The 26,941-nt window shown below is 42.9% G+C and overlaps 1 protein-coding gene and 1 long non-coding RNA gene across 6 annotated transcripts in view; one reads left to right on the top strand and one right to left on the bottom strand.

Moving 5' to 3' along the window:
• The window catches only part of CNDP1 (carnosine dipeptidase 1), a 35,248-nt gene that overhangs the window by 4,085 nt on the left and 4,222 nt on the right, over nucleotides 1-26,941 (bottom strand). Inside the window, exons 1-10 of one of the 5 annotated variants that reach the window (XM_054017831.1) lie at nucleotides 17,241-20,505; nucleotides 16,540-16,656; nucleotides 15,040-15,183; nucleotides 9,921-10,083; nucleotides 8,067-8,155; nucleotides 6,270-6,470; nucleotides 4,212-4,296; nucleotides 3,040-3,200; nucleotides 830-994; nucleotides 451-592 (exon numbers count right to left, since the gene is read on the bottom strand). In XM_054017831.1, coding sequence (XP_053873806.1) covers nucleotides 451-592; nucleotides 830-994; nucleotides 3,040-3,200; nucleotides 4,212-4,296; nucleotides 6,270-6,470; nucleotides 8,067-8,155; nucleotides 9,921-10,083; nucleotides 15,040-15,183; nucleotides 16,540-16,635 — 1,246 coding nt within the window. In that variant the 5' untranslated portion in view covers nucleotides 16,636-16,656; nucleotides 17,241-20,505. Of the gene's footprint in view, nucleotides 1-450; nucleotides 593-829; nucleotides 995-3,039; nucleotides 3,201-4,211; nucleotides 4,297-6,269; nucleotides 6,471-8,066; nucleotides 8,156-9,920; nucleotides 10,084-15,039; nucleotides 15,184-16,539; nucleotides 20,517-26,941 lie in introns of those variants that run through there. The other 4 variants (XM_054017832.1, XM_054017833.1, XM_054017830.1 and 1 more) reach the window with 4 other exon arrangements.
• On the top strand, nucleotides 6,422-26,281 carry LOC128831440 (uncharacterized). The gene is made up of 2 exons (XR_008443796.1): nucleotides 6,422-6,497; nucleotides 23,236-26,281. It is a non-coding gene; the product is annotated as an uncharacterized LOC128831440 (long non-coding RNA).

Here is a 26,941-nt window from a genome sequence, read left to right as displayed (position 1 = left end):
CAAGAGGGAGCATTTACAAGGGTAATGCCTATCTGCATAGCTGCCCCCCTCCCCGTTTACCTGCTGTGCAGCATTTATTTATTTGAGTACATATTACACTCCACTGAAATCATATTCTATCAGGTACATCACGATATGTCAATGGGCAGCACTGAGATGAGTTTTCCTCAGTGTACCTGATACATAAGGCAGCAATAAGCGGTTACCTGCATCTAAATGCACTGATGGGAGACTAGAACCATAAAACCAAACTGCAAGCATGTCACCAAAACAGGCACAGTTCATTCACTGAATAAGTACTGCACCCCGCCTTCCCAAATTATCTGGATCTAAATAATGTTCCAAACAAGAAATTAATTAATTTTAGGAAAGTTCCTTTTCCTTTGTGCAAGTCACTGTTAGCGTGACTTTGTTTGGTGGATGTTAAAAATAATAAAAGAAAGAACAAACCTGTTTTGATTGCCTTTGTTGCTGCTGTATAAAGAGGATCATTTATGTTAGCAACCCATGGCATTGCACGTATTGGCACAGACACCTTCAGTTTGTTTGGGCTGTTTCTCTTAGAGAATACATCCTCTAAATATTTTATCACCTAAAAGGAAAGCATCTTTTCATTAACAGTGTTTATACATTACATCCTTGAACAATAATATATCCAGAAATTGTGCATTCACAGACACACATTTTCACTCCCAAGGCCATACACAGCCACATAGTGGAAAGATGCCATTCATTATTCTGTAAATTTTAAGTGTTGACAGGATCTCTGAAATTAACAGGAATTTAACATGCTGAGAACTGACCAAAAGTTGAAGTTTGCCAGTATTACCTGATGTTCTCCGATTGAAATGTCCATGTGAGGGACTTGCCGGATTGAAAATTTTCCTATTACTCTTGCGGGTATAACTGTTTTTATTCCTGGTTCGTGAAAAGCTCCTTCAATCCCATGAATAGAGAGAGAGGGGTAACGCCACAGGTGCATAAGTATTTCCTCCTTTATAATGTAACAAACAAAACAAAAGTGACAATGACACAGCCATTCAAAATTCACACAATCTACTGAAAAGCTAACTATCTTGCATGTAAAATTTGTGCTTGATTACTTCTGCAATTTAGAACTGATTGATTTGTGATTAAAACCCCTAGCAGGTAAAGGTCTTTCTAAGTAAACACTGCTACTTCTTTTAGACCACATTTACCTACAGCATGAGAATATATGGAAGAGGAAAGTTATTCACATACAACTCTGGTGACAGTAAGAGCAGACAGGTGAAAAAATGGCATGGCAAGAGTGTCTTGGAGGTAAAAGTGTATAATAAAAATAACGAACTAAAAAGAAAAATACCATTAGGAGTTCATTTTTGTTTTTCAAATTCTAACAACCAACTGGCTTATGTAGTGATTATTTAATTACTTTCAGTTGTCATTACTTCTAATTTTATAAAATGATCATGAATTGTGATAATCTCTCCATAAACTGTATGTTATTTGTTTATAAATGTTTCAATGATAACTTGAGTGTGCTTCTAGTTTGCAAAGTAGTAGTTGTATCCTGGGCTAATAAATTCTAATGCCAATGGCAAAGGCGTGTATTAGCCTGGAATATGATCATTACCAAGTTAACAGGGATCATTATTATGTAGTCTCCAATCAGCTACTAAAACCATTCACCTTAGAACTGCTGGTCTACTCAGTTTACAGGGTTTTACACCATCTTCCTGTACCCTATTTATGCACTGGTTCAAATGATACTAAGCAGAATGGACAAGCTCTGATGGCGAAGAAGGGAAGAAAAGCTTTTAATAATGGGCAACTCATATCTAAATAACTGGACAGTGATCAGCAAACAATCCCATCCATTCTCTGGAGTGGATGCAAAAGACAATTTGTATGGCGTTAACTATACTGATATAGTTAAAGTGGTAAAAACTCCCTAGTGTGGACAGTTATATCAATATAAGAGTGCTTAAAATGGTATAGTTTTATTCCGGTTCAGGAAATGGAATAAGCTATATCAGGGCAGGTCTACATTACCCGCCTGAATCGGCGGGTAGAAATCGATCTCTCAGGGATCGAATTATCGCGTCTCATCGGGATGCGACAATCGATCCCCGAATCGACGCTTCTACTCCACCAGCAGAGGTAGGAGTAAGCGCCGTCGATGGGGGAGCTGCGGAGGTCAATTTGCCGCCGTCCTCACAGCAGGGTAAGTTGGCTCCGATACGTTGAATTCAGCTACGCTATTCACGTAGCTGAATTTGCATATCTTAAATAGACCCCCCTCTCCCCGTAGTGAGGACGTAGCCTCAGTATAAGGCACTTATATACCGGAATAACTGCATACATACTAGGGTTTTACACCAACATAAATATAGAGGTAATTAAAAAAAAAAAATCACATCCCTAACTGACATAGGAATACTGGTACAACTTGGGTAGACCAGTTCTTAGCTGCTGGGTTTTATTGGTAGTGTTAATTTTGGGATTGTCATTTTAAAATTCTGTCAAAAGCTTCAGACATAAAATCTAAAATAAATAAATAAAACGAGCCCCAAATTATACCAACTTTTCTGCTGCCATCCACTTTCCAAGTCTGAATCCAATTTACTCTCTAGTCTATGGTCTTACATAAGTGGTTTTTTGTATACAGTGTTGTTGTAGCTGTGTTAGTCCCAGGATATTGGAGACACAAAGTGGGATACGAATAAAAGTATGTCATCCACCTTGGCTCTCTAATAAGTGTTTTTTGTTTGTTTTGGGGGGTTGTTGGGTTTTGGACGGTTTTTTGCTATTACTATTTTTTATTGACTATCTTCATTTTCGATTATTTTCCCCCAGATGTTTGCATTTGACCAGGCCAAATCTTTTTTTTTTTTTTTTTAATTTCCTACCCAAGCTTTTAACTCTTTAGATTTCTTTGTTTTGTTTGCCTGTGTTCACTGTTGCTTGAAAAACCTTGAAGTTTGGAGTAATCGGTGAAAGTAATTAATGGATCATTTAAATTCTTTCTGCAGACCATTAATAAAGATGTTACTGTACCTTAGTGTCATATAGGAATTTTTTCACACCACTATTATTTTTATGTTCCTCTATATCAAATTCAATTGCTTCATACAACTTCTTCTCCTCTTCCGATAGGGAAGCAACATCATCATAGACTCCAGGGATCAAAATACGACCTGATGTATCCACAAGGCTATCTACAGAACAGATACCAACAGGCACAATCTTCCCTTTAATTTAGGGCAGTGGTTCTCAACCATTTCCATACTGGGACCTCTCTTTTTCATATCAAGACTCAGTCGCATCTAGTCAAGTCACTCATTCCCATTTAACAATATGAAAAGGGAGATAACTGTATAATGGTTAGGAGGTCCTCTGGCCTGGGGTATTTTCTAATTTACTAAGGGTACGTCTATACTTACCTCCGGGTTTGGCGGTAAGCAATCGATCTTCTGGGATCGATTTATCACATCTTGTCTAGACGCGATAAATCGATCCCAGAAGTGCTCGCCGTCGACGTCGGTACTCCTGCTCTGCGAGAGGAGTACGCGGAGTTGACGGGGGAGCCTGCCTGCCGCGTGTGGACCCGCGGTAAGTACTTTGTAGTTCGAACTAAGGTACTTTGACTTCAGCTACATTATTCACGTAGCTGAAGTTGCGTATCTTAGTTCGAACTGGGGGGGTTAGTGTGGACCAGCCCTAAGAAACACACTGAGTTGCTCTTTGCTGTTCAGTCTTTCATGGAGCTGGTGGCTGACATGGAAACATCAGTCAGTTTATATAAGAATTAGCATAAAATATATTCAATTTCAGAAACCTTCTCTAATAGTACGTCAACAAGACTTGTCTGGAGCAGGTCTAATAAACATGGTGCTGAAAATAGTGTCAGCAACTAGTGGGCCATCTACTCTAGGGCTCCTAACACTGATAGCCCGGGTGGAAATAGTAGGAAGTATTTGTATTTTAGACAGGCACTGAGGGGCCACATTTAACTCCAGAATAGGCCTGGAGTCAGCAAGGCACTTTAACATTTAACCTGAGCTGTTCCACTGAAGTTAATGGGCCAACTTCACACAAAAAATCCCCCACAGATGATCATCCAAATGTCAGGATGCTTACACAAGCCAAACTGAACCACTGAATTTCTGAGGTTCACCCTCACCCATTACTAACTAGTTATCATCTAGTAATACGATATGCAGTATTACCAAGCAGAGCTATTAGGTCAGTCATTGGTTCATGAATGATGCCTCCAAAACTTCCTGAATGAAGATCTCTCTCCCCACACCGTACCTGTGTGAAATAAAGGTAACATGTTGACATGCACAGAACATTGTTTTAATGCTTTCAAATCACTGGCTTTCCATAGGGACTCTGAAATGGTCTCAGGTCTGCTTCTGGCAAGTGAAAGATGGCCTAGTGGCTTTGCGGCAGAGTATGAGACAGACAGGTTGAGCTCCAAGTATCATTCTGTGCAGCCATCTAGTAGCAGATATGGATCATTTTTGCTATTTTGATGGAGTCATTCTGTTTCAGCATGCCTTGAAAGAATTGTATTCAGATCTTGAGAGATTTGCTTTTAGTCAAAATATTCATCTACTAATTTTATTCTTTTTCCAGTACTGGGATTGTTGTAGATTTTGATTTGGATCTCTAGGGATTAGATTGAAGAATGGGGCCAAGCAGGACCGACTCTAGGCACCAGCAAAGCAAGCAAGTGCTTGGGGTGGCACATTTCCAGGGGTGGCATTCCGGCCATCCTTTTTTTTTTTTTCCCCGGAAAAATCCACCAATGGGCAGATCGGGCAGTGCTAGGACCTGGCAGCAGCCAGGCTGGTTCTGCACAATGTGCTTTGCTCGCAGAGCAACTCCCAGCCCAGCAAAGCCGGGGGAGCGGGTGTGAGGCAAAGTCCCCAGCTTCTGCTCGCAGGGGGGTGGAGAGGAACCGCTTTGACAGACGCGGCCAATTGCTGACACCCGATCCCCCGGGCCAGCGGGCCAGGGAGCACAGACCAGCCAGGCTGCTTAAAGCGCAGCAGAGGGGGGGAAACGGCTCAGAGCAAGGCGCACCCTGTGGGGAACTAGCCCAAACCCAAACGGAACCGAAGGGAACAGGGGGCAAAGGTGTCCTGGGGCAGGGGCGGCTGGCGGGGCTGAAGCTGGGTGGAGAGGGGGAAAGTCCTGCTTAGGGGGGCAGCCACTGAATTATTAAAAGACTACACAAGTATAAAACCAGAACAATTCAGTTCAGATAAATTCTTTTAATTTCTGAGAAACTGGGCACACCAGAAGACACTAACGTTTTTCATTATAGTGTATAGTTGAACCCAAATTGTTTGTAATTGTCATTTTGTTAAAATTAAATGAGAACACTAGTAGGAAATTGTTTTATTTCACTAACTACAAATTCTCTTTTTCATTTTTTTTTTTTTAATTTTACAGTCAAAACAAAACAAAAACAAAAGCATTGCAAAGTGCAAAAGCCAAAAAAATGGGGGAGCGTCCAAAATTTTTTTTGCTTGGGGCGGCAAAAAACCCAGAGCCAGCCCTGGGGCCAAGGCAGTATCTCCCCTCTTACTTACTGACGCAAAAACTTCCAGACAGGGAATTTATTTCCCTGTCCTCCCTATATTTCCCAGTGGCTCATGCAAGTTGCTAAATCACTTACAGTGTACTACTTACTCTGGTCAGTGGCTTCAGAACCTTAGTGTGGCTTCTTAACCAACAGTCCCCACTAAGTTGTGCACTCTGCTGGCAGACACCATGCATTGAGCAGTGCCTGCCACACAGGGGTGGGGCAGCAGTGAGGCTGGGGTTGTACTTGGGCAGCTAGCCAGGGCCACTGCCTGTGCCACAAAGGCAACAACTTCTATTTTTAGTGTGCCAACTTGATCAAAGCTTGTGCGTGTATGTCTACCCGAGCTGGAAACTGCACCTCCAGCTGCAGCGTAGATGTACCCTTGGGGGTGGAGGGGAGGTTAGAGGAGGGAGAGGGGAGAGAAGGAGAGAATGAAAGTGAATGTGAAATTGTGAATGAGGAGAAGGTGAGGGAGAGTCGGAGAGGGATTGGGAGAAGAGAGAGAGTGAATGGGGCTGAAGAAATTAGGGCGGGGAGGTGTGGAAATGGGAGAGAATGTGGATGAAGGGTCTGTACTTGCAGTCAGTCAATCTGTCCCTCTGCTCACAAACACGTATTTACAGAGCACATTGTCATCCTCTGCCCCAGGACCCAACCCCAAATAAATCAATGCCATTTTCTCTTGTACCTCCACAGAGAAGCAGATGTTTCCCCGAGTCCCATACGTGAGGGCTGGTTTCCTGTTGTTAAGCCAAAGGTTATCCGAAATCACAATAAAGTCAACATCAGAGAAAAAACGCTGATTTTCTTTCTTAATTATTTCCTCTAGTCCAAGAGATCCTGCTTCTTCCATACCTTCAATAATGAACTTGAGGTTTACTGGTATGTCCTAAGTAAAAAAATCAACAAAGCGTAGGTAAGAAACTGGCATTTTTAATAATTAAGAGGGCTAATAAACTGGGCTATGGGGGAGGGGGGGCAGCCCAAGTGGGCTGTCTAATTAAATTGTCAGGGAGCCCCTTTTTGTGCCATGTTTGCGTAGCAAAATGGGATCCTGGTCACAACTAGGGTTCTTGGTAGTACAAGTAATAAATAATTAACAACAACACATCCCTGTAGAAAGGGCAATCCTGGAACATACAGCCTAGGGACAACATTTCCTTTCCCTTATAAGCTTTCTCTCTCTCTCTTCCTTATTTTCCTTTTTGTTTTTCTTGCTCCCTAACATACAGGCTGCATCTTCACTGAAGTTTTCCTCTATATCTCCCACTGTTGCAGCTCTACCAATGCTAGCCATGGAAGGGCTGTTTGTGTAGGCCCTTTGCTGGCATTTTTATCACTGTGTTCTCTAAACCTGCAGGATTAGGCGATATGGTGGTAAAAATGCAGATGTGAAGTCTACAGCGGTACTTCCAGTGCCCTTAGCACCAACGAAGTTGCACAGCTACTGCAGCATAGGGAGAATTTGAGAAAATCTTCAATGCAGGCAAGGTCATACGACAACTTTCATCAAGGGCCAGTGGGAGTTAGAAATGCTCATGTGTCCCAAACAAGAAAGAAAAACTAAGCTCAGCATTCCACTGTGGTTCATTTTCAGACTATGAAGATGGTCTTTTAAGTTAAACAGAAAGCATCACATTGCATTTCTCCAGGTTTCAGATTTAACACCAGTACAAAACCCTGGACTTTAACGGATTTATGTCCGGGACGAGTTTAGCCTCAGTGATCGGATAAACCAGAATGCTTCGCCAAACATCCACAAAAAAATTAAGAATAAACTGTGCACATACATTGTCTAATGAACTTTGCCGTTTGCTAGAGAGAGGATTCAGGAGGATAAGCCTTATCTGATTCACTTGTTAAAATGCCAACCTGGACATTACTGATTTGAAAGATTAACACATCGTAGAAAAACAGCCATAAACCAAATCAGTTTACAACCGCGGAGTTGGACAGCAAATAACTTAAGATATAATTTATATATTTGCAGACTAGCTGTTTTCTTTGCTGAATCTCATATGCTGTTGAAAGAATATACTGTTCTGAATGAGCATTTTCCAGGTGCTTTCGTATCCTGATTCTGGCCATGGATACACACATACCGATGATAACTTACGGCCAAGAGCAGAACAGAAAGGTGCAAAACTAAGCATGACCAATACTTACTTTAAAGTCACTTCTTTTACAATTTTAAAAAGTTTTCAAGCAAATGATCTTCCTGGGTATCAAATCAGTTTAATGCTTGCCTTTTTCCTCAGTACCTTCTATAAGGCAGGACAAGGAGATAGCACCCTCTGCATTACATTGAGCCTGGTCAATACATAAAATACCCAAGCACAAAATGATCTTGGGGCGGGCTTGGAAACAGCATTAAAAATATACTAATGTTTGCAAATATATGAAACCAATTTGTGGGGATGAGGTTACTTCTGAAATTCACTCCTGCAGTGCCACTGGAATACAAATGTTTCTCTTTGCTACCTACTAATTTTAGTGCTCTGAATGATTCCACTGCATTTATCCAGGCCAAGACAGGTCCTTTGTTATCTGTTGCTCCACGCCCATAAAGATTTCCTTAAAAACAAATAAATAAATAAAAAGCTTATATCAAACTTTGGAGCCTTTGATGCTGCTTCAGATATAAATGTGTGAAACAGTGGCTCTACTGAAGTCAATGGCAAAACTCCCATTGAAGTTAAATGAACCAGGAGTTCACAGAATAGTTTTAAGTAAAGGTGTTAGATGTTTCCCAGTAGGGTTAGTGCACTAGACCTCTGAGACTCCAAGTTCAAATGTTGATTTGTGGCACAAGTCTGCTTGCTGGTTTTATTCTAGTTCTTAACAGAAGTATGTCCAGACCACAACATTTCAATACAGTTTGGCGCAACATGCAGTTGCTATGCAGATGAAGCCCATAAAAAGAACTGTAGGGATGGTATCACTCAGCAGTGATGTGTGTAGGAATTGCACACTACCTAGAAGTCCTATAAATGCATCCAGGGATACCAGCCATGGTATTACTACAAAACTTTTCAGACTGATAAATTTGTATACGTTTATAAAGGTCCAGATTCTGCTATCATTCACATTGGTGTAAATCCAGAGTAACTGCCATTGAAGTCAATGGAGCCACACTGGTAAGTTTGACAGGAATCGGTCCCAAAGAGTGGGAAGGAGTGGTCTAGTGGTTAGAGCACAGGAGTGGGAGTTGGGATTTCTGAGTTCTTTACTTTACTCTTCTACTGACTCATTGTGACCTTGGCTCCACAGTTTTCTCTTCTACATTGCCTTAGATCCATCTGATTTCTCGTGGGAGCTTGAAATTAAGGGAGGGATTATGACTGAGTTCCATGCATCACTGTTGGCATGGGTGGTGGGTATAATAGGCCAGGAGGGGCTAAGCCTCCCGTAAACCAAGCCCTGGCCCCACATGCGCTCTGCCAAGCCTGCGGGAGCTCAGCTCTGGCTAGAGGCAGCAGGCAGCTGGGACCAGCTGGTGGCCCAGAGCTGGGGTCGGAGGCCCGCGGCGGTTCGGCTGTGGCTCCTCCGACTGGGGAGGGGATGGGGGGCGGCTCGGGGCTCTGGCGGATGGGGGTGGGGTGGAGGCAGGGCTTCGGACAGAAGGGGTGGGGCTGCATGGCTAGACTCCCCAAATGGGGGGCTCACAGCTGCCCATGACTTTTGGCCCCTGTGGGAGGTCCTTTGGCAGAGCTCTGTGGAGCTGCAGTATCACAGAACTGGGTAGACAGCAGCATGGGAGGAGGCGCTGTTCATTCTGCATCATCCTCTTCTGACCCAGAGGATTTCAGAGCAAAAACATGCCCTGTTCTGTTTTGTTGACTAAGGCAGAAAATGTTTTCAGCCCACCAGTGTCTAAGCAAACCCACCAAACAAATAAAAAACCAACAAAACCCCATCAGGTGCAGCCCGCAGCCAACAAATCAGCAGAGCCAAAACAAAAACAAAACCAACCAGCCAGCCAAACAAAGCAGAGCAAAAACAAAACACCCCCCAAAACTGAAAACCCACAAGCAGCACAGCAGTACAGTGCCCACTGGAAGTTTGCAACCAGGGCGACTGCCCTGCTTGCCTGCTCCTACAACCAACCCTGATTAACTCCTGCTGGCTCTCTCCAGCTGATTCTGTGCAGTCACAAGCAGGATTCAACTAATGACAACACGGCTCCTGAAAGCCCGTTTCCCCTGAATTTGTCCCAGAGATTTCCACACAAGTAGCACCTTCTTACACCAGGCCTGAGTTTAGAGGGAACCTCCTCCCACTCCCTAAGTTAGTGTCATGCATACAAATACTTGTGCCAGAATAATGACCATGTACAGACCATCAATTTCAGTCAGTGTGTAGGGGTCAGTTTTCCATCCATCTTCTTTTTTGGCAGGTTGTACATCCACATGTCCATAGAAACATACAGTGGGTTTTTGTGGATCTTTACCAAGTTCTGCTAGAATTAGAGGAGGCAACAGAAGGCTCTGGCCATCAGACAGCTGTGGAGGAACATTAACACAGTAACAAAGAAAAGCCAAAACTTTGTGGAACAGGCTAGTAGCTACACAGGGAATTGGAATTGTCAGAATTCAAATGACTCTTTACTGGTGCAGTGGACTCTTATTCAGAGCAGGTTGTCAAAACTGATTTCCACCCTATCTCTAAAGCTTATACAGAAACTAAGATTCTTTCCCCAGCCATGGAGCTTCTGTGGTGAAACTGAAGAGCCCATCTAATGTTTAACTGTAATACAACGATAGCACATGCTCTTTGCTAGGCCCTTCCATTCCCTCCCAAACTCAGCCTGCAATGGAGACGATAGAAAACTGTCCATATGTAGGGTGACCAGATGTCCCAATTTTATAGGGACAGTCCCAATATTTGGGGCTTTTTTTAATATGGGCTCCTATTACCCCTCACCCCCTGTCCTGATTTTTCACATTTGCTATCTGGTCACTCTATCAACATGTGACATGAGAATGAATCAAGGGCTGCACAGAAGCCACTTCTGAGTTTGGTTTTGCAACAGATCGAAGTTCCAGGCTCTTGGAATCTATTAAAAAATGAAATATAAAGCCGTGTTGGAAGGCAGCACTGGCAGCTGTTGCACACCATTCTGAAGACAGGCTAAGGTCTCAAGCTAATATGGCAGTTTACTACCACACAAGACAGATTTCTGCACAGGTTAGAGAAAACTGGATGGCTCACAAAAAGAGCAGCTCTCTGTTTCAAAGGAGGAGGAGAAGAATTTGCAGACTGCATTGCATTAACAGGTGCTTTTGATTCTGCATGTAAGGAAGGTAGCTGCTGCATTACATTGGTAGGAGAGGGAATTTGTAAGAAGTCTAGTGCTTTCTCCTTCCTACAGAATGAAGGAAAACTGATGCCCTGTCCCTTTAAATGTTTGAGCACTCTCCCCCTCCCCAGTGCAAAGCTTCACTTTCAGGTTGGTTTCAGTTTTGCTGCAAGAATAATAATAAAGGCTTCCACGGCAGCTATATGTGCTTAAATGAGCTTCTCTGTGTCTGTATTTCATTCTCCGCTGGGTCCAGATACAACATTTGGCAATGAAGGATTTCTATCCCTGCATGTCCAGTGCTCCTACTGCCTGAATGAAAAGAAGAAAAAGGAAGGCAATAATACTGTAAAAAAGGGGGAAGTTCACCCAGAGGCACAAGGTGACAGACTGCTGCTTTTGCTACTGGGAGAGTGTGAACCACTCAGCTAGAGAGGGGGAATTGGCAACTAAAAACTGAACGAAGAATAGGCTGCTGCTCAGAGCTACTGAAAACAAAGCAGTGAGGGGGAAGTAAGCAACCATGTTGACAGACCATGTGCAAGCAGGTGGCCTGAACAGCAGCTTAGCCTGGCCAGAGGGTCTACAGACAGTAGAGGGAGCCCAAATACAGCCAAAGGGAGAATTCTACAGTCTGCAGTGTTGGCATGCAGCCAAAAGAGGCAGCTTGAGTGTAGACGCACAGTAACAAAAAAAGAATTTCCTTGTGGCAGAGAAGATGTCCAGGAGGTTTGAAGTCCAACAGGAGAACAGAGGAATGACAATTTGTGTGGGCAATGTTGGTGAATTTGACAACAACTGCAACTCATGGGTGGTGTATCTCAAACATTTTGAGTAATTTGTAACGTGCAACTCTATTCCAGTCAGATAACGAGTTAGACCCTTGTTGACAGTGATGGGTCTGAAGGCATACAGACTGCTGCATGACCTATTGTCTCCAACTGTGTCCGGAACTGCCACGTACGCTGCAATTCATGCAACAATACAGGAACATTTTTCTCCTACCCATCGATGGTAGCAGAATTATATCAGTTTAATCAGCGACATCAGGGAAGTGGAGAGTCGGTAGCACAGTTCACTGCTGCTCTAAGGAAGCTGTCAGTTCAGACAATATTAAGTGATCCCCGCCATGACCAGTTAGTCTCTGGATTATGCAATGAGCAGGTCCTGAAAAAATTATTTACTGCATCAGTGCTTACATTCAAGAAGGCTGTTGAAGTGGCTGGACTTCCAGGATTCTCTGGACTTTAGCATGAACTGACAAGTTCATCTCGTGAACTGATGAGACAGAAAACCATGGGAATGTAAGGAATTTCTGTGTGGCCACTGTGCACAAACTATGCATGCAGAGAAGACGTGCTGGACACACCAGGTCATTTGTAGGAAGTGCCAGAAGAAAGGACACATTGCTGTGATCTGTCACAGTTCAACGACTTCCAGCACAGGTTAATTGTCCATACAAGAAGTCAGGAATAATAATGTGGAGAAAGACAAGAGCTCTAGTGACACTGGCCAAGACTTAGCACTACATTATCACAAGCTGGTGTCAGAAATGGCATCTGGGTCACACCCTTGATTGAAGACTTTCTACAAGAATGGAGCTTGATACTGGAGCTGCCATTTCATTGATTTCTGCATCTATCACCAGACTTTGTTACAAGTTGCTCTGGAAGAAACCTGTATGGTTTTGAAGATTTATACTGGAGACAAATTAGTCCCAAAAGGGATACTCCAGGTGAAATTTCAACTAGATGGACAATACCTTTTATGTGATTGAAGGAAAATATCCACTACTATTTGGCAGATCATGGCTTGTCCACTCAAAAATTTTAGTTAGGTTATTTAGTCTTTTATGGCACTAAATTGGGGAGGTCTTGATAATCTCCATCCAAGAATATTACAGAAATTGGCATATGAAATTGCAAGCCCAGTAGCAAGGATTTTTACTGAATCTGTAAACTTCGGGGTTGTTCCCTATGACTGGAGAATTGCTAATATAGTACCCATGTTTAAGAAAGGGGGAAAATGTGATCTGGGAAACTATAGGCCTCAATTGTATGCAAGGTATCAGAACAAATTTTGAAAGAGAACGTAGTTAAGGACATAGAGGTAAATGGTAATTGGGATAAAACACAACATAGTTTTACAAAAGGTAGATCATGCCAGACCATCCTGATCTTCTTTCAGAAGATAACTGATTTTTTAGACAAAGGAAATGCAGTATATCTAATCTACCTGGATGTCAGTAAGGCATTTGATATAGTTCCACATGGGAAATTGGAGAAGATGGGAATTAATATGAGAAATAAAGTTGGATAAGGAACTGGTAAAAGGGGAGACTACAACAGATCAGACTGAAAGGTGAACCTTTCAGTCAGGCTGGAGGGAGGTTACTAGTGGGTTCCAGAGGGATCAGTCTTGGGTCCTATCTTATTTAACATTTTTATTAATGATCTTGGCGCAAAAAGGGGGAATGTGTTAATAAAATTTGCAGATGTCACAAACTTAGGAGGTATTGCCAATATCATATAAGAAGATCTGGATGACCTTGAAAATTGGAGTAATAAAAATAGGTGAAATTTAATAGTGCAAAGTGCAAGGCCATGCACTTAGGGACTAACACGAATTTTTGCTATAAGCTGGGGACTTATCAATTGGAAGTGACAGAGGAGGAGAAAGACCTGGGTATATTGGTTGATTACAGGATTTCTATGAGCCGCCAACATGATGCGGCTGTGAAAAAGGTTAATACAGTCCTAGAATGCATCAGGCGACTTATTTCTAGGAGAGACAAGGAAGTGTTAATAGCATTATACAAAGCACTGGTGAAACCTCATCTGGAATACAGTTTTGGTCTCCCATGTTTAAGAAAGATTAATTCAAACTGAACAGGTGCAGAGAAGAGCCACTAGGATGATCAAAGGAATGGAAAGTCTACCTTATGAAAGGAGACTCAAAGAGCTTGGCTTGTTTAGCCTAACCAAACAAAGGTTGAGGGGAGATATATTTATAGAGCACAATTATATCAGAGGGATAAATACCAGGGAGGGGAAAGAGTTATTTAAGTTAAGCATCAATGCTGGCACAAGAACAAATGGCTATAAACTGGCCATCAACAAGTTTAGGCTTGAAATTAGGCAAAGGTTACTAACCAACAGAGAAGTGAAGTTCTGGAACAGCCTTCCAAGAGGAGCAGTAGGGGCAAAAAACCTATCTGGCTTCAAGAATGGGCTTGATAAGTTTATGGAGGGGATGGTATGATGGGACTACCTACAATGGCAGTAGCCAATCTGCGACTGCTAGTAGCAAATGTCTCCAGTGGACGGAGATGGGATACTAGATGGGGAGGGCTCTTGAGTTATTACAGAGAATTCGTTCCCAGGTGTCTGGCTGCTGGGTCTTGCCCAGGGTCACATGCTCAGAATCTAACTGATCACCTATTTGGGGTAGGGAAGGACTTTTCCCTGGGTCAGATTGGCAAACATCCTGGGGGGAAAGGAGGGGTCTCATATTCCTCTACTGCCTGGGGCATGGGCCACTTGCAGGTTTAAAGTAGTGTAAATGGTGGTCTCTGTAACTTGAAGTCTTTAAATCATGTTTTGAGGACTTCAGTAACTCAGCCAGAGGTGAGGGGTCTATTACAGGAGTAGGTGGCTGAGATTTTGTGGCCTGCAATATGCAGAAGGTCAGACTAAATGATCCCTGATGGTCCCATCTGGCCTTAAAGTCTTTGGGTCTATGTAAATGATAAGGTACATATATGTTTGGGAAGTTTTTTTAATGTAGGGTGTAGGAATGTGTTGTCCTGTCCCTTTAAATGTTTGAGCACTCTCCTCTCCCCAGAGTAAAGTCTCACTTTTGAGTTGGTTTCAGTTTTGTTGCAAGAACAATAAAGGTTTCCAAGGCAGCTAGAGATGTGCTTAAATGAGATCTTCTCTGTCTGTATCTCCTTCTCTGCTGGGTCCAAATATAAGAAACCACCTTACTTCCTGGGCTAATGTTTTGATCCTATGCTTAGAAGTGAGAATGCCTCTGTATCCATGTGACAATGGGTGTCTCACTCCTTCCTACCAATGAGAATTATCCATACGTTACATTACAACACACCGTTAAAGTACAGATCAGAGTATTTTAAAATATGGCAATGATAAATAGGTACCTTGTGGGAGCCCAACTTCACTAACTCAACAGTGGCTCCCAAAGCTCGAAGCCTGTCTGCTGTTAATTCCACCATTCGTATTACTTCTTGTCTTAGCCCCGGTTGAATAGAATCACTCTCCACTGCTACCCATTCCTTAAGGGTCTGCAAAGGAAGCCAGGAATATAATTAAATGAACCAGTGGGGTACTGAAAACCAGATCTGCAGTGTTGTTTGCGCTTTGAACTCAAAACACATCAGATTTGAAGCTGTTTTAATTTCAGCTCTGTCATGGCCATGCTGTTGCTGTAGCCTCTTTGCCTGTTCTATCTGGCAAAGAATTGTCAGGACACTGGATCACTCTCTCTCTCTTGTTAAAGTGTCAGCTTTGCTGCTAAAGTCAGAGTGATCTAAATCTGATTCCCTCATCCATTTTTACAGAGCTTCATTGAAACAACCTTCTTGATTCCATCAGGGGACCCCAACAGTTCTGATTACCTTTCTACTTGTCCTTCAGGCAGCACCTTTTCACACATATAGTACACCTTGCGGAGGGGAGGGGGTATAGTATCAGAGCAAACAAAATGAGCCTCAATGGATTCCTTAAAGATAGGGTGCTCTAGAGAGATTTTGCATGGGAGGGATGGTCTATCTTTTGGTCTTCTATCCATCTGAGGTAATTCTCAGGTAACTGTCATCATGGGATCTAAATCCCTGTCTAGGAGAATGTAGAGAGACCGGAGTAGTATTAAGGCTGTCCATCTAAATTCACTTTGAACTGGGTAATTGTATTTTGCATGAATTGTGTACAGTCTAGACAATCCTCATCTAGTTTCTGACATGCCCACTGTTACAATGAGTACATGCTATTGAGTAATTCTAACAACATGAAGTGTTCATAATTTGACATTAACTAATCATGTCTGACCCATTCCTCTGTTCTTCCTTTTTCCCCAAAGCAAATTGATCCCACTTTTTTTTTTTTTAAATCGCTTGAAAGGCTAAATCCTGGCAAACGAACAAGCTTTGCACTCACAAAAATGCACAGAAACATCACAGGACTGAGGAAAAGAATCCGGAGCCCATCCCCAATCCAGTAATCGGTGCAGAACTGGCATGTCTGCATGGCAAAGTGAGGGAAGCAGCAGCATACGTAGCCTGCTTCTCCCCTTTATGCAAGGTTTTGGCTTAGTATGGATTTGCATAATCTGCATGGATCTAGTGGTGATGACCACAGTCCATCCATATTCCCATCTTGCATGGTACACTGTGCGCAAAGCTACCAATGATCTCTGCTACATGGAACACAAGAAGAGTGCAGCGTCGCCACCATAGACTTTCCCTTGCCTACCCCTGCCGCATAGTGAAATGTGGCATTTCCACTGCATCTGAGGCCTTGCGGAAGCCTGCTCACTATTTTCCTCTTAGAAGAGAAAAGAAGTGGTCTCATGAACACACATTGTTGGTCTTTATTACTTCACTTCTGCATTGTAGCTATTTGACAATATGTGTAGCTCTTACCTGAATAAATTCATTTTGATGAAGATCAATGTATTGGAAGATCTGATTCTCCAAGCCCGAGGAGGATGAGGACACTCCTGCCTCAAAGAGCAGCATGATAACAGAGAGAGCCAATATCTGCAAGTTCAAAACAAAATTTGCTATATTGAAGAGAAAACATCCACAAGCATTTGTCAGGTACATTTCACTGCTGGACAGGCAGACATAAATAACTGCTGAACAATGGACAGGTCAGTCTGCTTTAAAGTCCCACTGCACTAGGCAAAGGCATTTAGTACAAACAGCATGCAGAGTTTATTGGTCAATCTGTTATGGGGGGGAAATAGTATATGGGTTTTGCACTATCTGGACTACAAGCAACTTCTGGGAATGATTTTGATGCACAAACATTTTCTAAAGAGACTGTATTTCTTCATGACAAACTGTGAAACAACCTCAAACTGTAGGTTCTGCCAAACACAACAAACGTGGCGGGGAAATGCAAACGGAAATACCAATTGCCCAAGGAGCTCAGCTTTCTCTTCCGACATTTCCAAAAGGAAAAAGAACTAATTCAATAATGTACATTCCACATGTTACATGCAGTTTGTTTAAAGGGATAACAATCCTGATGGAGATGTATACGAGACAATAAATGCCTTTTGTGGATGATTAAACACGAGGGCAAAGCTGAAACATTAGATAATGCAGAAGTCACTTACTGCCTTGTGTAGTCCCACTGCCACGAACGTTAGACAAAACAAGATTTAACAAGCCACTGTAGTTAAAATATTGTTCTTGCTTCACAAGCGTTTGAAAATTCTTCTCTTCCTGTGTTCCCGGAGTTTCTGCAGATGGTTCTCTGAACTGGGAGCTAGATAATTGACATTTGAAGGGTGGGGCTAAAAACTAAATAGTTTTGTAGGGAGTGATCTCTTTGGAAAAAGGAATTCTGGGATTTAAAACAATGAGCTATCTGTCCAAAAAGTTGTACTTTAAATTGAGTTCGCAAAATATGCTGCTACATGCACAACCGTAATGTTAGCCTCTAGTTTTAATTTCAGTTTCAGTGATGTTTGTGAGAGAACAAGATATAAAAAGTGAGACTGATAAACGAGGAGAAAAAGGAATGAGAGTGAACAAGGATAGTGAAAATAAGATCATGTGGGACATAGGTATTGCACAGATTCATGGTTCGCTCTCTTTTTTTAAATGTACCTACACTCATCTAAACCCACCTGACACAAAACCAAACTTTTACTAGTTGGATGATTTCTTGTAGGCACCACAGCAGAAGTGGTTCTTGAGGCGGGATTTGAAGAAGGAGAAGGAAGTATGGTAACAAGCACAGTGACAAACTGACAGCCAAGGCATTGGCATAGTGGAGGAGGCAGGGGGCTATGAGACAGAAAAGGAAAAGCAAAGAGGGGCAAAGTTGTGAAGGGTCTTGTAGGTGACCAAAAGAAGCTTAAAACTTGATGAATTCACAGGGAATCCAGTGAAAATGGATGGTGCAGTCTGACCATCGGGCAGGGAAGACAGCCATCTCTACTATTTTGTCATTAGAACAGGCAGGCAAAGTAACAAAAATTCACTTTTTTCTAATATTGCCAGACCGTTAGGCCTGCTCTCAGTTTTCATATGGGCAATACTTCTAGAGTTTAATTAATCTGCAGAGTTTGGAGGCTTGAGCCTTAAAGTAAAACTATGGCCTGCAAGTCTCCATGAGCTAGAAGCCATCATGGGCAAACTACCCTCATGGTTCCATCACATGGAAGCTTGGAGGGTCTGTTATTAAGTCCTCCCTGGAAATAGTTGCTACCATTTTTCATATCTCTCAAACTCCAGTTTGATATTGAAATGGAATGCTAGTCTGTTGGATGGTGGTGACAAATGGAATATAATGGTCCAGGCAAATGATACAAGCAAACTCCTCATCAACTATCTGAAACTCATGACTAGATTCTTTGTCCACACAAGTTTAGTGAAGAGCAGATCTTTGACAAAATGTCAGAGGTCATGCATATGAGGAAGTTAAAGGATTTATTATGGTGATCTAGAATGCTGCCCACTTCAGTTTGGGAATTCTGGGACCAAGCATTGGCCCAATTCTGTGACCCTTATTCATGGGTGAAGTCAACATGTTTATTGTACACAAGCAGAGACTATTACTAGAAGTAAAATTTGCAGGATAAGGCCTTTTGTCACCAAATGTAATATTCAAATGGAAGATATTCCTGACATATACAGTTCTGCGGCATATCAGCACTTGAAACATTGGCATTTGAAAGATCTGAATGATACAAGCAACTGGAGCCCAAAAAACAAGAGCATTCCACAAATAGATTTAGGCAGAGTAGCCCAATCAGAATGTATTTTGTTTAAAATTAGCGTGGGTCATATTGTATGTACCCGATATTTGAATGTTACTGGAAAGTAGAGTAATGGAAAGTGTGAAGTGGGTTAGGGGGAATCCTTTACTCATTTAAAAGAGAGGCAAATATATATGACATTGTAAGAAAAAAAATGTTTAGATATTTTGAAGTGTAGAGATTAAATATGGGGATACTGTAGAAATACTAAGAGTGATTAGAGAGAAAAAAAAAACAATCAAGCAATGATCAAAATAACAATTTCCTTCCCTTAGTGAGGGTTTTTTCTCCAGATAAAGAAAAGGCAAAAATTTCACCCAGCAGATGGAGCTAATAAACCACTCATAGTTTAAGCTAATAAACATTCCATAGTTTAAGGATTCCATTAAACAGATACGGCAATAGAAGTGTGGGGTAAAACCAAATGGAAATAGTGAAGGGACTTTTGAAGCAAGCATGAAAAAAAGCCAGGAAATTTTGAGTGGGGAAAAAATATCTCAGAGTGGTTAATGAGAAATAGGTGACGCTTGTTGGTGCTTTTGTTTTTAATTGTTCAGAGTATCTTAAAGTTTAGGACTGAGCAGCAGCAGAGAGGATTTAACAATAGGAGGCTTACAATAGAGTCCAAAATCCCAGATCTGAACCTCTCCCTAATGTTTCAGTGTGAAAACTGCTACAAACATTTGTGGCTTGGGGCTCATTTTAGAGTGAGAGCCTTTAGCACTGAGACAAAAGGGCTTGTGAGACTGGAAATACCATGCAAGATTTGAGGGACACAAGTTTCTTAAGAAGGGAGGAATTAAATCAGATCCAGAGAAAACCCTAAGAAGAGGGATGGCTCCTTGTTGAAAGGCTCTGGCTGCACAAGGAAATGCTCATCATCATTAATTCAGAAGGTGCTAGAAAATACCTTTAGCTGTAGATAGAAATTAATGAGGCTTTCTGTAAGATCACAAAACCAATATGATCAGTGTAGCAAGAAGTCAAAAGCCAGTGCTTGCCATTACATAAAAGGAAAAACAAAAATGGGGCTTGTCTCATTTTTTATGATGTATAAAGGGAACCTGAAACTTTGCTTTTTAAAGATTAATTTTTCTGCCTTTTTTTTTTAAAATGTTGGAAATTAAGTCTTGTCTGTGGTGGAAAGCCTATAATCACAGGCGAACTAGTGAAATAACACCACAGAAGTGTGAAAACTAAGAATAAAGCATTTTTAATGTGGCCATTTAAAACTCTGGTTTTGTTCAGACCCGTATCTTCTATGACGAATTAACAATTCAGAGAAAAGACACCTTTGTTAAAATTCAGGTGGCCATTCCATTACAGTTTGAGAGCTCACAGTGCATAACCTCCAAGATACCCAGGAGAGACTCCACAGCAAAGCCAGCGAAGGGCAGTCTTGACAGTCCCAGTATATCTAAGTTAAAGCAATTTTTGAACACCTCTTTGTATTATATATATATCACCTTTTCAGTCCTGTGTCACAGAATATTTATGTCAATCCATTTTCAATAAAGTTTAGTTGAGCAATTTCTTGTTTCTGGTTCTTGGGTGTGGTTTTTGAGCAGCTGCTCTGCCTCAGACACATTACTTTTGGGACAGGGATCATCTTTCTCATAGATTCCAAGGCCAGAAGGAACCATTGTTTTCATCCAGTCTGATCTCCTGTATAACACAGGCCATAGAACTTCCCCAAATAACTCCTAGAAGAAGTCTTTTAAAAAAACATCCAATCTTAATTTAAAAATTGTCAGCGATGTAGAATCCACCATAACCCTTGGTAAGTTGTTCTATTGATTAATAAGGCTCCGTGTTTGTCAAAGAGGTCACAGAAGTCACAGATTCTGTGACTTCCTTGACTTCTGCAGCGGCTGGTGTTCCTGGCCTGGGGCCCCTGGGCCAGTCGCACCACTTGCTGCTGGGGGAGTCTCACCCTCCCCCCGTCCCTCAGCAGCAGGAGTTTGGGTGGGGCGGGCGCTCAGGTCTGGGGATTGGGATGCGGGGCAGTGCTTACTTGGGGGGATCCCCAGAAGGGCCTCAGGAACTCCCCTCCCTCAGCTCCTAGCTCCACGTGCTGCCTCTGCTGGCAGGCACCCCCCGCTACCATTGGCCGGAGTTCCCAGCCAATGGGAGCTGCAGAACCAGGGCTTGGGGCGGAGTGGAGGCAGCACCTGGAGCTCAGGAGCTGGGTAGGGAGCTTGCCCCAGCCCCGCTAACCCTCCCCTGCAACACCCACAGGCCACCCCCGCCCCTCCCCCCGGCTACCCTGCTACCAACTTTTAGTCAGGGGTATATACTAAAAGTTATGGACAGGTCACGGGCTGTGAATTTTTGTTTACTGCCCCTGACCTGTCCGTGACTTTTACTAAAAATACCCATGACTAAAATGTAGCCTTATTGATTAATTACTCTCACCTTTAAAAATGTATGCTTTATTTCCGGTCTGAATTTATCTAGTTTCAACTTCCAGCCCCTGAATGGTGTTATACCTTTCTCTGCTAGACTGAAGAGCCCATTGTTAAATATTTGTTCCCCAAAGATTTAGGTACATACAGATTGCAATCAAATAACTCCTTAACCTTCTCTTTGTTAAGCTAAATAGACTGAGCTACTGGAGTCTGTTACTTTAAGGCATGTTTTCTAATCCTTAAATCCTTTTATTTTGTATTTATACTGTCCCTTGCACACTGGGGTCCATAACCAGGGCTCCTAGGCACTTCTACAATACAAATAAATATTTTTTTACATAGCATCTTCCATCCAACAATATCAAACTGCTTCTCTAGAGGTTGACTGATTAAGTCCCACAACACCCATGTCTGGGAGGTATAGTGAGTGGTAGGCTTTTACAGATGGGGAAAGAGAGATACAGCAGTTGTGTTACTTGTATAAAATCATTCTGAGAGTCTGTCAGAGTTGGGATTAGAACCAAGTTATCCTGATACCTAATTTTGTGCTATTACACAACTCTACCTTTGTTAAATCTTCTGCCACTGGTTCTATACAAGTTTAAATTGAGCTCTCCTGCCATTGGCCGAGCCGAAGTACTATTACTTTCATTTTCCATTTGTTTCATTTCAGTGTGTCCAGTTTAAATTTTCTACCACAATACTTTTTCCAGTTTAGCCCTCAATCTTATTCCCAGTTATATGTTACAGACTATACCAGCAAACCCTCCCAGTGTAGATGCAACTTATACTGTCAAAAAAGTTTTTTTGCTGGTATAGCTTATACTAATGCCCAAGCAAAATAAGCTATACTGGCAAAAACACATACATTAGTATAACTGCGTCTACATCAGTAGAGTTCGCCACTATAGAAATGTTGTTTAAAAAAAAAAAAATCACACCACTAGCAAACATTATTATACCACCAAAAGCTTCTACTGCACTTCTAGCCAGAGCACTGGGTGATCTCTCATGTAAGAACCATAAGGAATTTTCTCCTAAGTGTCCATTCAGCACCCCTGAGTTCTAAGATGCTCACTCACTCTCTCTATATTTAGTTCTTTAATTTCTACCAACCTTATGTTCTTTTTTCCACTTTGATAGCAAGTGCCAGTTTTTAATTTGACCACTTAGGTGTATATCTGCACCCATTATATTTCACATTGTAATAACAAATCAGCAGTACTTAGTGGTTTGCAGCAGAGCACTTTACAAATATTAGCTAATTACCACAGTACTGAGAAATACCAATTATTAAATAGGAACCATTACGATGCCATTGTTATTCATAGCAAAACTCAGCTTTAATTCAGGCATGCTCTGGCATTCAGATAATCAGTTATTTCCATCCCTTTGCCTCCACCCCACTTGGAACATTTTGTGTTTACCGTTAACTATTTTAATCAAGTGACAGGATTATTTACTCAGGGGAGGCTCTATGGTTTTTGCCGCCCCAAGCATAGCAGTCAGGCGGTTTTTGGTGGCATGCCTGCGGGTGGTCCGCTGGCCACGCAGATTCGGCGGTATGCCAGCGGGAGGTCCACCGGTGCCGTGCCTTCAGCGACCCCGCTGCTGAATTACCGCTGAAGCCGCAGGACCGGCGGACCTCCTGCAGGCATGCGCCAAAGGCAGCCTGATGGCCGCCCTCACAGCAACTGGCAGGCTGCTCCCCACGGCTTGCCATCCCAGACACGCGCTTGCTGCGCTGGTGCCTGGAGCCACCCCTGTATTTATTGCGTGTACAATGCTTTAAAATTATAAAGCAACTCTGAGTGCTAAGTACTATTTAGAGTGAGAAGTATTTCTAAATTTGTAATACAAAGTTTAAAGATTTATACTGCTGAAAAAAATATTTATTCTAATTAATTTGCAAATTTATCTTCTCTGTCTTTACACAGAGCTTAAGACCCTGGAGGAAAGTAGTCGTCCATCAGTTTATTGCAGGAATATTGTTCTCTGTGGTTAGGACCAAATCCCTTGCTTTGTCTCTTCTTTGATCAGGGACTAACAAATGATTTGGGGTGGGAGGGAGGAGTTGAAAATGGTCTTTTATTGAAAGTGAAAATGTTTCACAATTTTTTTATTTTGCTTTCGATGAAATCTGAAGATGGAAATACTTTCAGGTTTTGGTTTTTGCCCAAAGAAATACAGCACTTTTAATATGAAGAATGCAACTACAGAAAATGCTTATTTTTATTTTGTTGTTTCTGATATGGCCATCATGACCTCTCTTTTTTTGTCTGTAGGCCTGACTTGACATGAGTAATTGGTGAGGTCTTATTTCTTGGGAGACAGGATTAGGGAGGTAAATGGATCAGCCTTATTTCTGGAAACAGAATGTCTGCACTAGCCAAGATAAGGGGAAAACATGCAGGGAACCATTTACAATGGACAAGATAACAATGGATAAAATAAGCCTGGAATGTAAGATGAGATAAAAAGTAAGGGCTAGTCTACACTGGCAATGTTAAAGCGCTGCCCCGGCAGTGTTTTTTAACGTGGCTTGTGTAGTCGCAGCAGAGCACTGGGAGAGAGCTCTCACAGTGTTCTAAAAAAAAAAAACACCTCCACGCTGGTGCACTGTCTACACTGGCTTTACAGCGCTGAAACTTGCTTCACTCAGGGAGGTGTTTTTTCACACCCCTGAGCAAGAAAGTTGTAGCGCTGTAAAGTGCCAGTGTAGACAAGCTCTTAGGCTATGTCTACAGTGGCAAGTGAAGGACAAAACTTTTGTCGTTCAGAGGCATTAAGAAAACACCCACCTCTGAAAGACAAAAGTTTTGCCGACAACAAGTGAGAACAGCACTTTGTTGGCAGGAGAGCGCTCCTGCCAACAACGCAAATGCTGCTCATTGGGGGTAGAAGATTTTTGTCAGCAGCAGAGTCAACACTGGCTACACTGCGCGCCTTTTAGCGGCACGGCTGTAGCAGCACAGCCATGTCACTAAAAGCCGTGTAGTGTAGACATAGCCTAAGTAATGCACTGACAGAGCATGCTGTACATGGACAGGTTCCTACAAAGTGACCAAGCCAGCCTCAGAACATAGAATCATAGAATATCAGAGTTGGAAGGGACCTCAGGAGGTCATCTAGTCCAACCCCCTGCTCAAAGCAGGACCAATTCCCAACTAAATCATCCCAGCCAGGTCTTTGTCAAGTCGGGCCTTAAAAACCTCCAAGGAAGGAGATTCTACCACCTCCCTAGGTAACGCATTCCAGTGCTTCACCACCCTCCTAGTGAAATAGTGTTTCCTAATATCCAACCTAGACCTCCTCCACTACAACTTGAGACCATTGCTCCTTGTTCTGTCATCTGCCACCACTGAGAACAGCCAAGCTCCATCCTCTTTGGAACCCCCCTTCAGGTAGTTGAAAGCAGCTATCAAATCCCCCCTCATTCTTCTCTTCTGCAGTCTAAACAATCCCAGTTCCCTCAGCCTCTCCTCATAAGTCATGTGCTCCAGACCCCTAATCATTTTTGTTGCCCTCCGCTGGACTCTTTCCAATTTTTCCACATCCTTCTTGTAGCGTGGGGCCCAAAACTGGACACAGTACTCCAGATGAGGCCTCACCAATGTTGAATAAAGGGGAACGATCACGTTCCTCGATCTGCTGGCACAGCCCCTACTTATACAGCCCAAAATGCCGTTAGCCTTCTTGACAACAGTAGCACACTGTTGACTCATATCCAGCTTCTCATCCACTGTGACCCCTAGGTCCTTTTCTGCAGAACTGCTACCTAGCCATTCGGTCCCTAGTCTGTAGCAGTGCATGGGATTCTTCTGTCCTAAGTGCAGGACTCTGCACTTGTCCTTGTTGAACCTCATCAGGTTTTTTTTGGCCCAATCATCTAATTTGTCTAAGTCCCTCTGTATCCGATCCCTACCCTCCAGTGTATCTACCACGCCTCCCAGTTTAGTGTCATCTGCAAACTTGCTGAGAGTGCAGTCCACACCATCCTCCAGATCATTAATAAAGATATTAAACAAAACCGGCCCCAGGACCCTTGGGGCACTCCGTTTGATACCGGCTGCCAACTAGACATGGAGCCATTGATCACTACCCATTGAGCCTGACGATCTAGCCAGCTTTTTATACACCTTACAGTCCATTCATCCAGCCCATACTTCTTTAACTTGGTGGCAAGAATACTGTGGGAGACCGTATCAAAAGCTTTGCTAAAGTCAAGGAATAACACATCCACTGCTTTCCCCTCATCCACAGACCCAGTTATCTCATCATAGAAGGCAATTAGGTTAGTCAGGCACGACTTCCCCTTGGTGAATCCATGCTGACTGTTCCTGATCACTTTTCTCTCCTCTAAGTGTTTCATAATTGATTCCTTGAGGACCTGCTCCATGTGATGCAATGTATAATAAATGCAATGTAATGTGTAAAAATGTATATAAAGGTAGAGATTTGCTTTTTTATCTTTAGAAGTGTGGTATGCTCTGAACCTATGTCCTGTGCCAGTGGTTCTCAAACAGGGGTACGTGTACCCCTGAGGGTACGCAGAGGTCTTCCAGGGGGTATATCAACTCATCTAGATATTTGCTCAGTTTCATTACCAACTACATAAAAAAACACTAATGAAGTCAGTACCAACTAAAATTTCATAGAGACAATGACTTGTTCATACTGCTCTATATACTGAAATGTAAGTACAGTCTTTATATTCCAATTGATTTATTTTGTGGTAATTATGTGGTAAAAATGAGAAAGTCAGCAATTTTTCAGTAATAGTGTATTGTGACACTTTTGTATTTTTATGTCTGATTTTGTAAGCAAATACTTTTTAAGTGAGGTATAACTTAGGGGTACACAAGACAAATCAGACTCCTGAAAGGGGCACAGTAGTCTGGAAAGGTTGAGAGCCACTATGCTTAAACCTGATCACCTAAAGTGCAGTTTAATTGTATGCCAATAAAGACATCTCAGTGACAATTTGGAGTTGAGCTAAGTTCTTGGGAACTAAGTGGATAAGGTCTCAGAAGCCACCCCAACAGTCTGCCCAATACACTAGGGTTGCCAACTTTCTAATGCGGGGGGGGGGTGGGGGGCAAACATTTTGGCCCCGGGGCCACATTGGGTTTGCAAAACTGTATGGAAGGCCAGGTAGGGAAGGCTGTGCCTCCCCAAACAACCTGGCCCCCGACCCCTCCCACTTCTCACCCCCAATTGCCCCCTTCAGAACCTCTGACCCATCCTACTCCCCCTGCTCCTTGTCCCCTAACCGCCCCCTCACAGGACCCCCCCCAAACCGCCTTCTGGGACCCCACCCCTTATCCAACCCCCCTGTTCCCGTCCCCTGACCGCCCCCCCCCCCGAACCTCCACCCCTTAGCCAACCCCCCGGTCCCCTTACCATACCGCTCAGAGCAGCATGTCTGGCAGCCACGCCACCTGGCCGGAGCCAGACACACTGCCACGCTGCTCTGCAGGAGCACGCAACCCCACCACCCAGAGCACTGCCCGCGTGGCAGCAAGGCTGTGGTGGAGAGGGGACAGCAGGGGAGGGCCGGGGGTTAGCCTCCCTGGCCGGGAGCTGAAAGGCCGGGCAGGATGGGCCCACGGGCCATAGTTTTCCCACCTCTGTTCTAATGAC

Source organism: Malaclemys terrapin, chromosome 2, assembly GCF_027887155.1.
Source record: "Malaclemys terrapin pileata isolate rMalTer1 chromosome 2, rMalTer1.hap1, whole genome shotgun sequence".
NCBI lineage: Eukaryota > Metazoa > Chordata > Testudines > Emydidae > Malaclemys > Malaclemys terrapin.
This window is presented reverse-complemented; position numbering and strand designations above follow the sequence as displayed.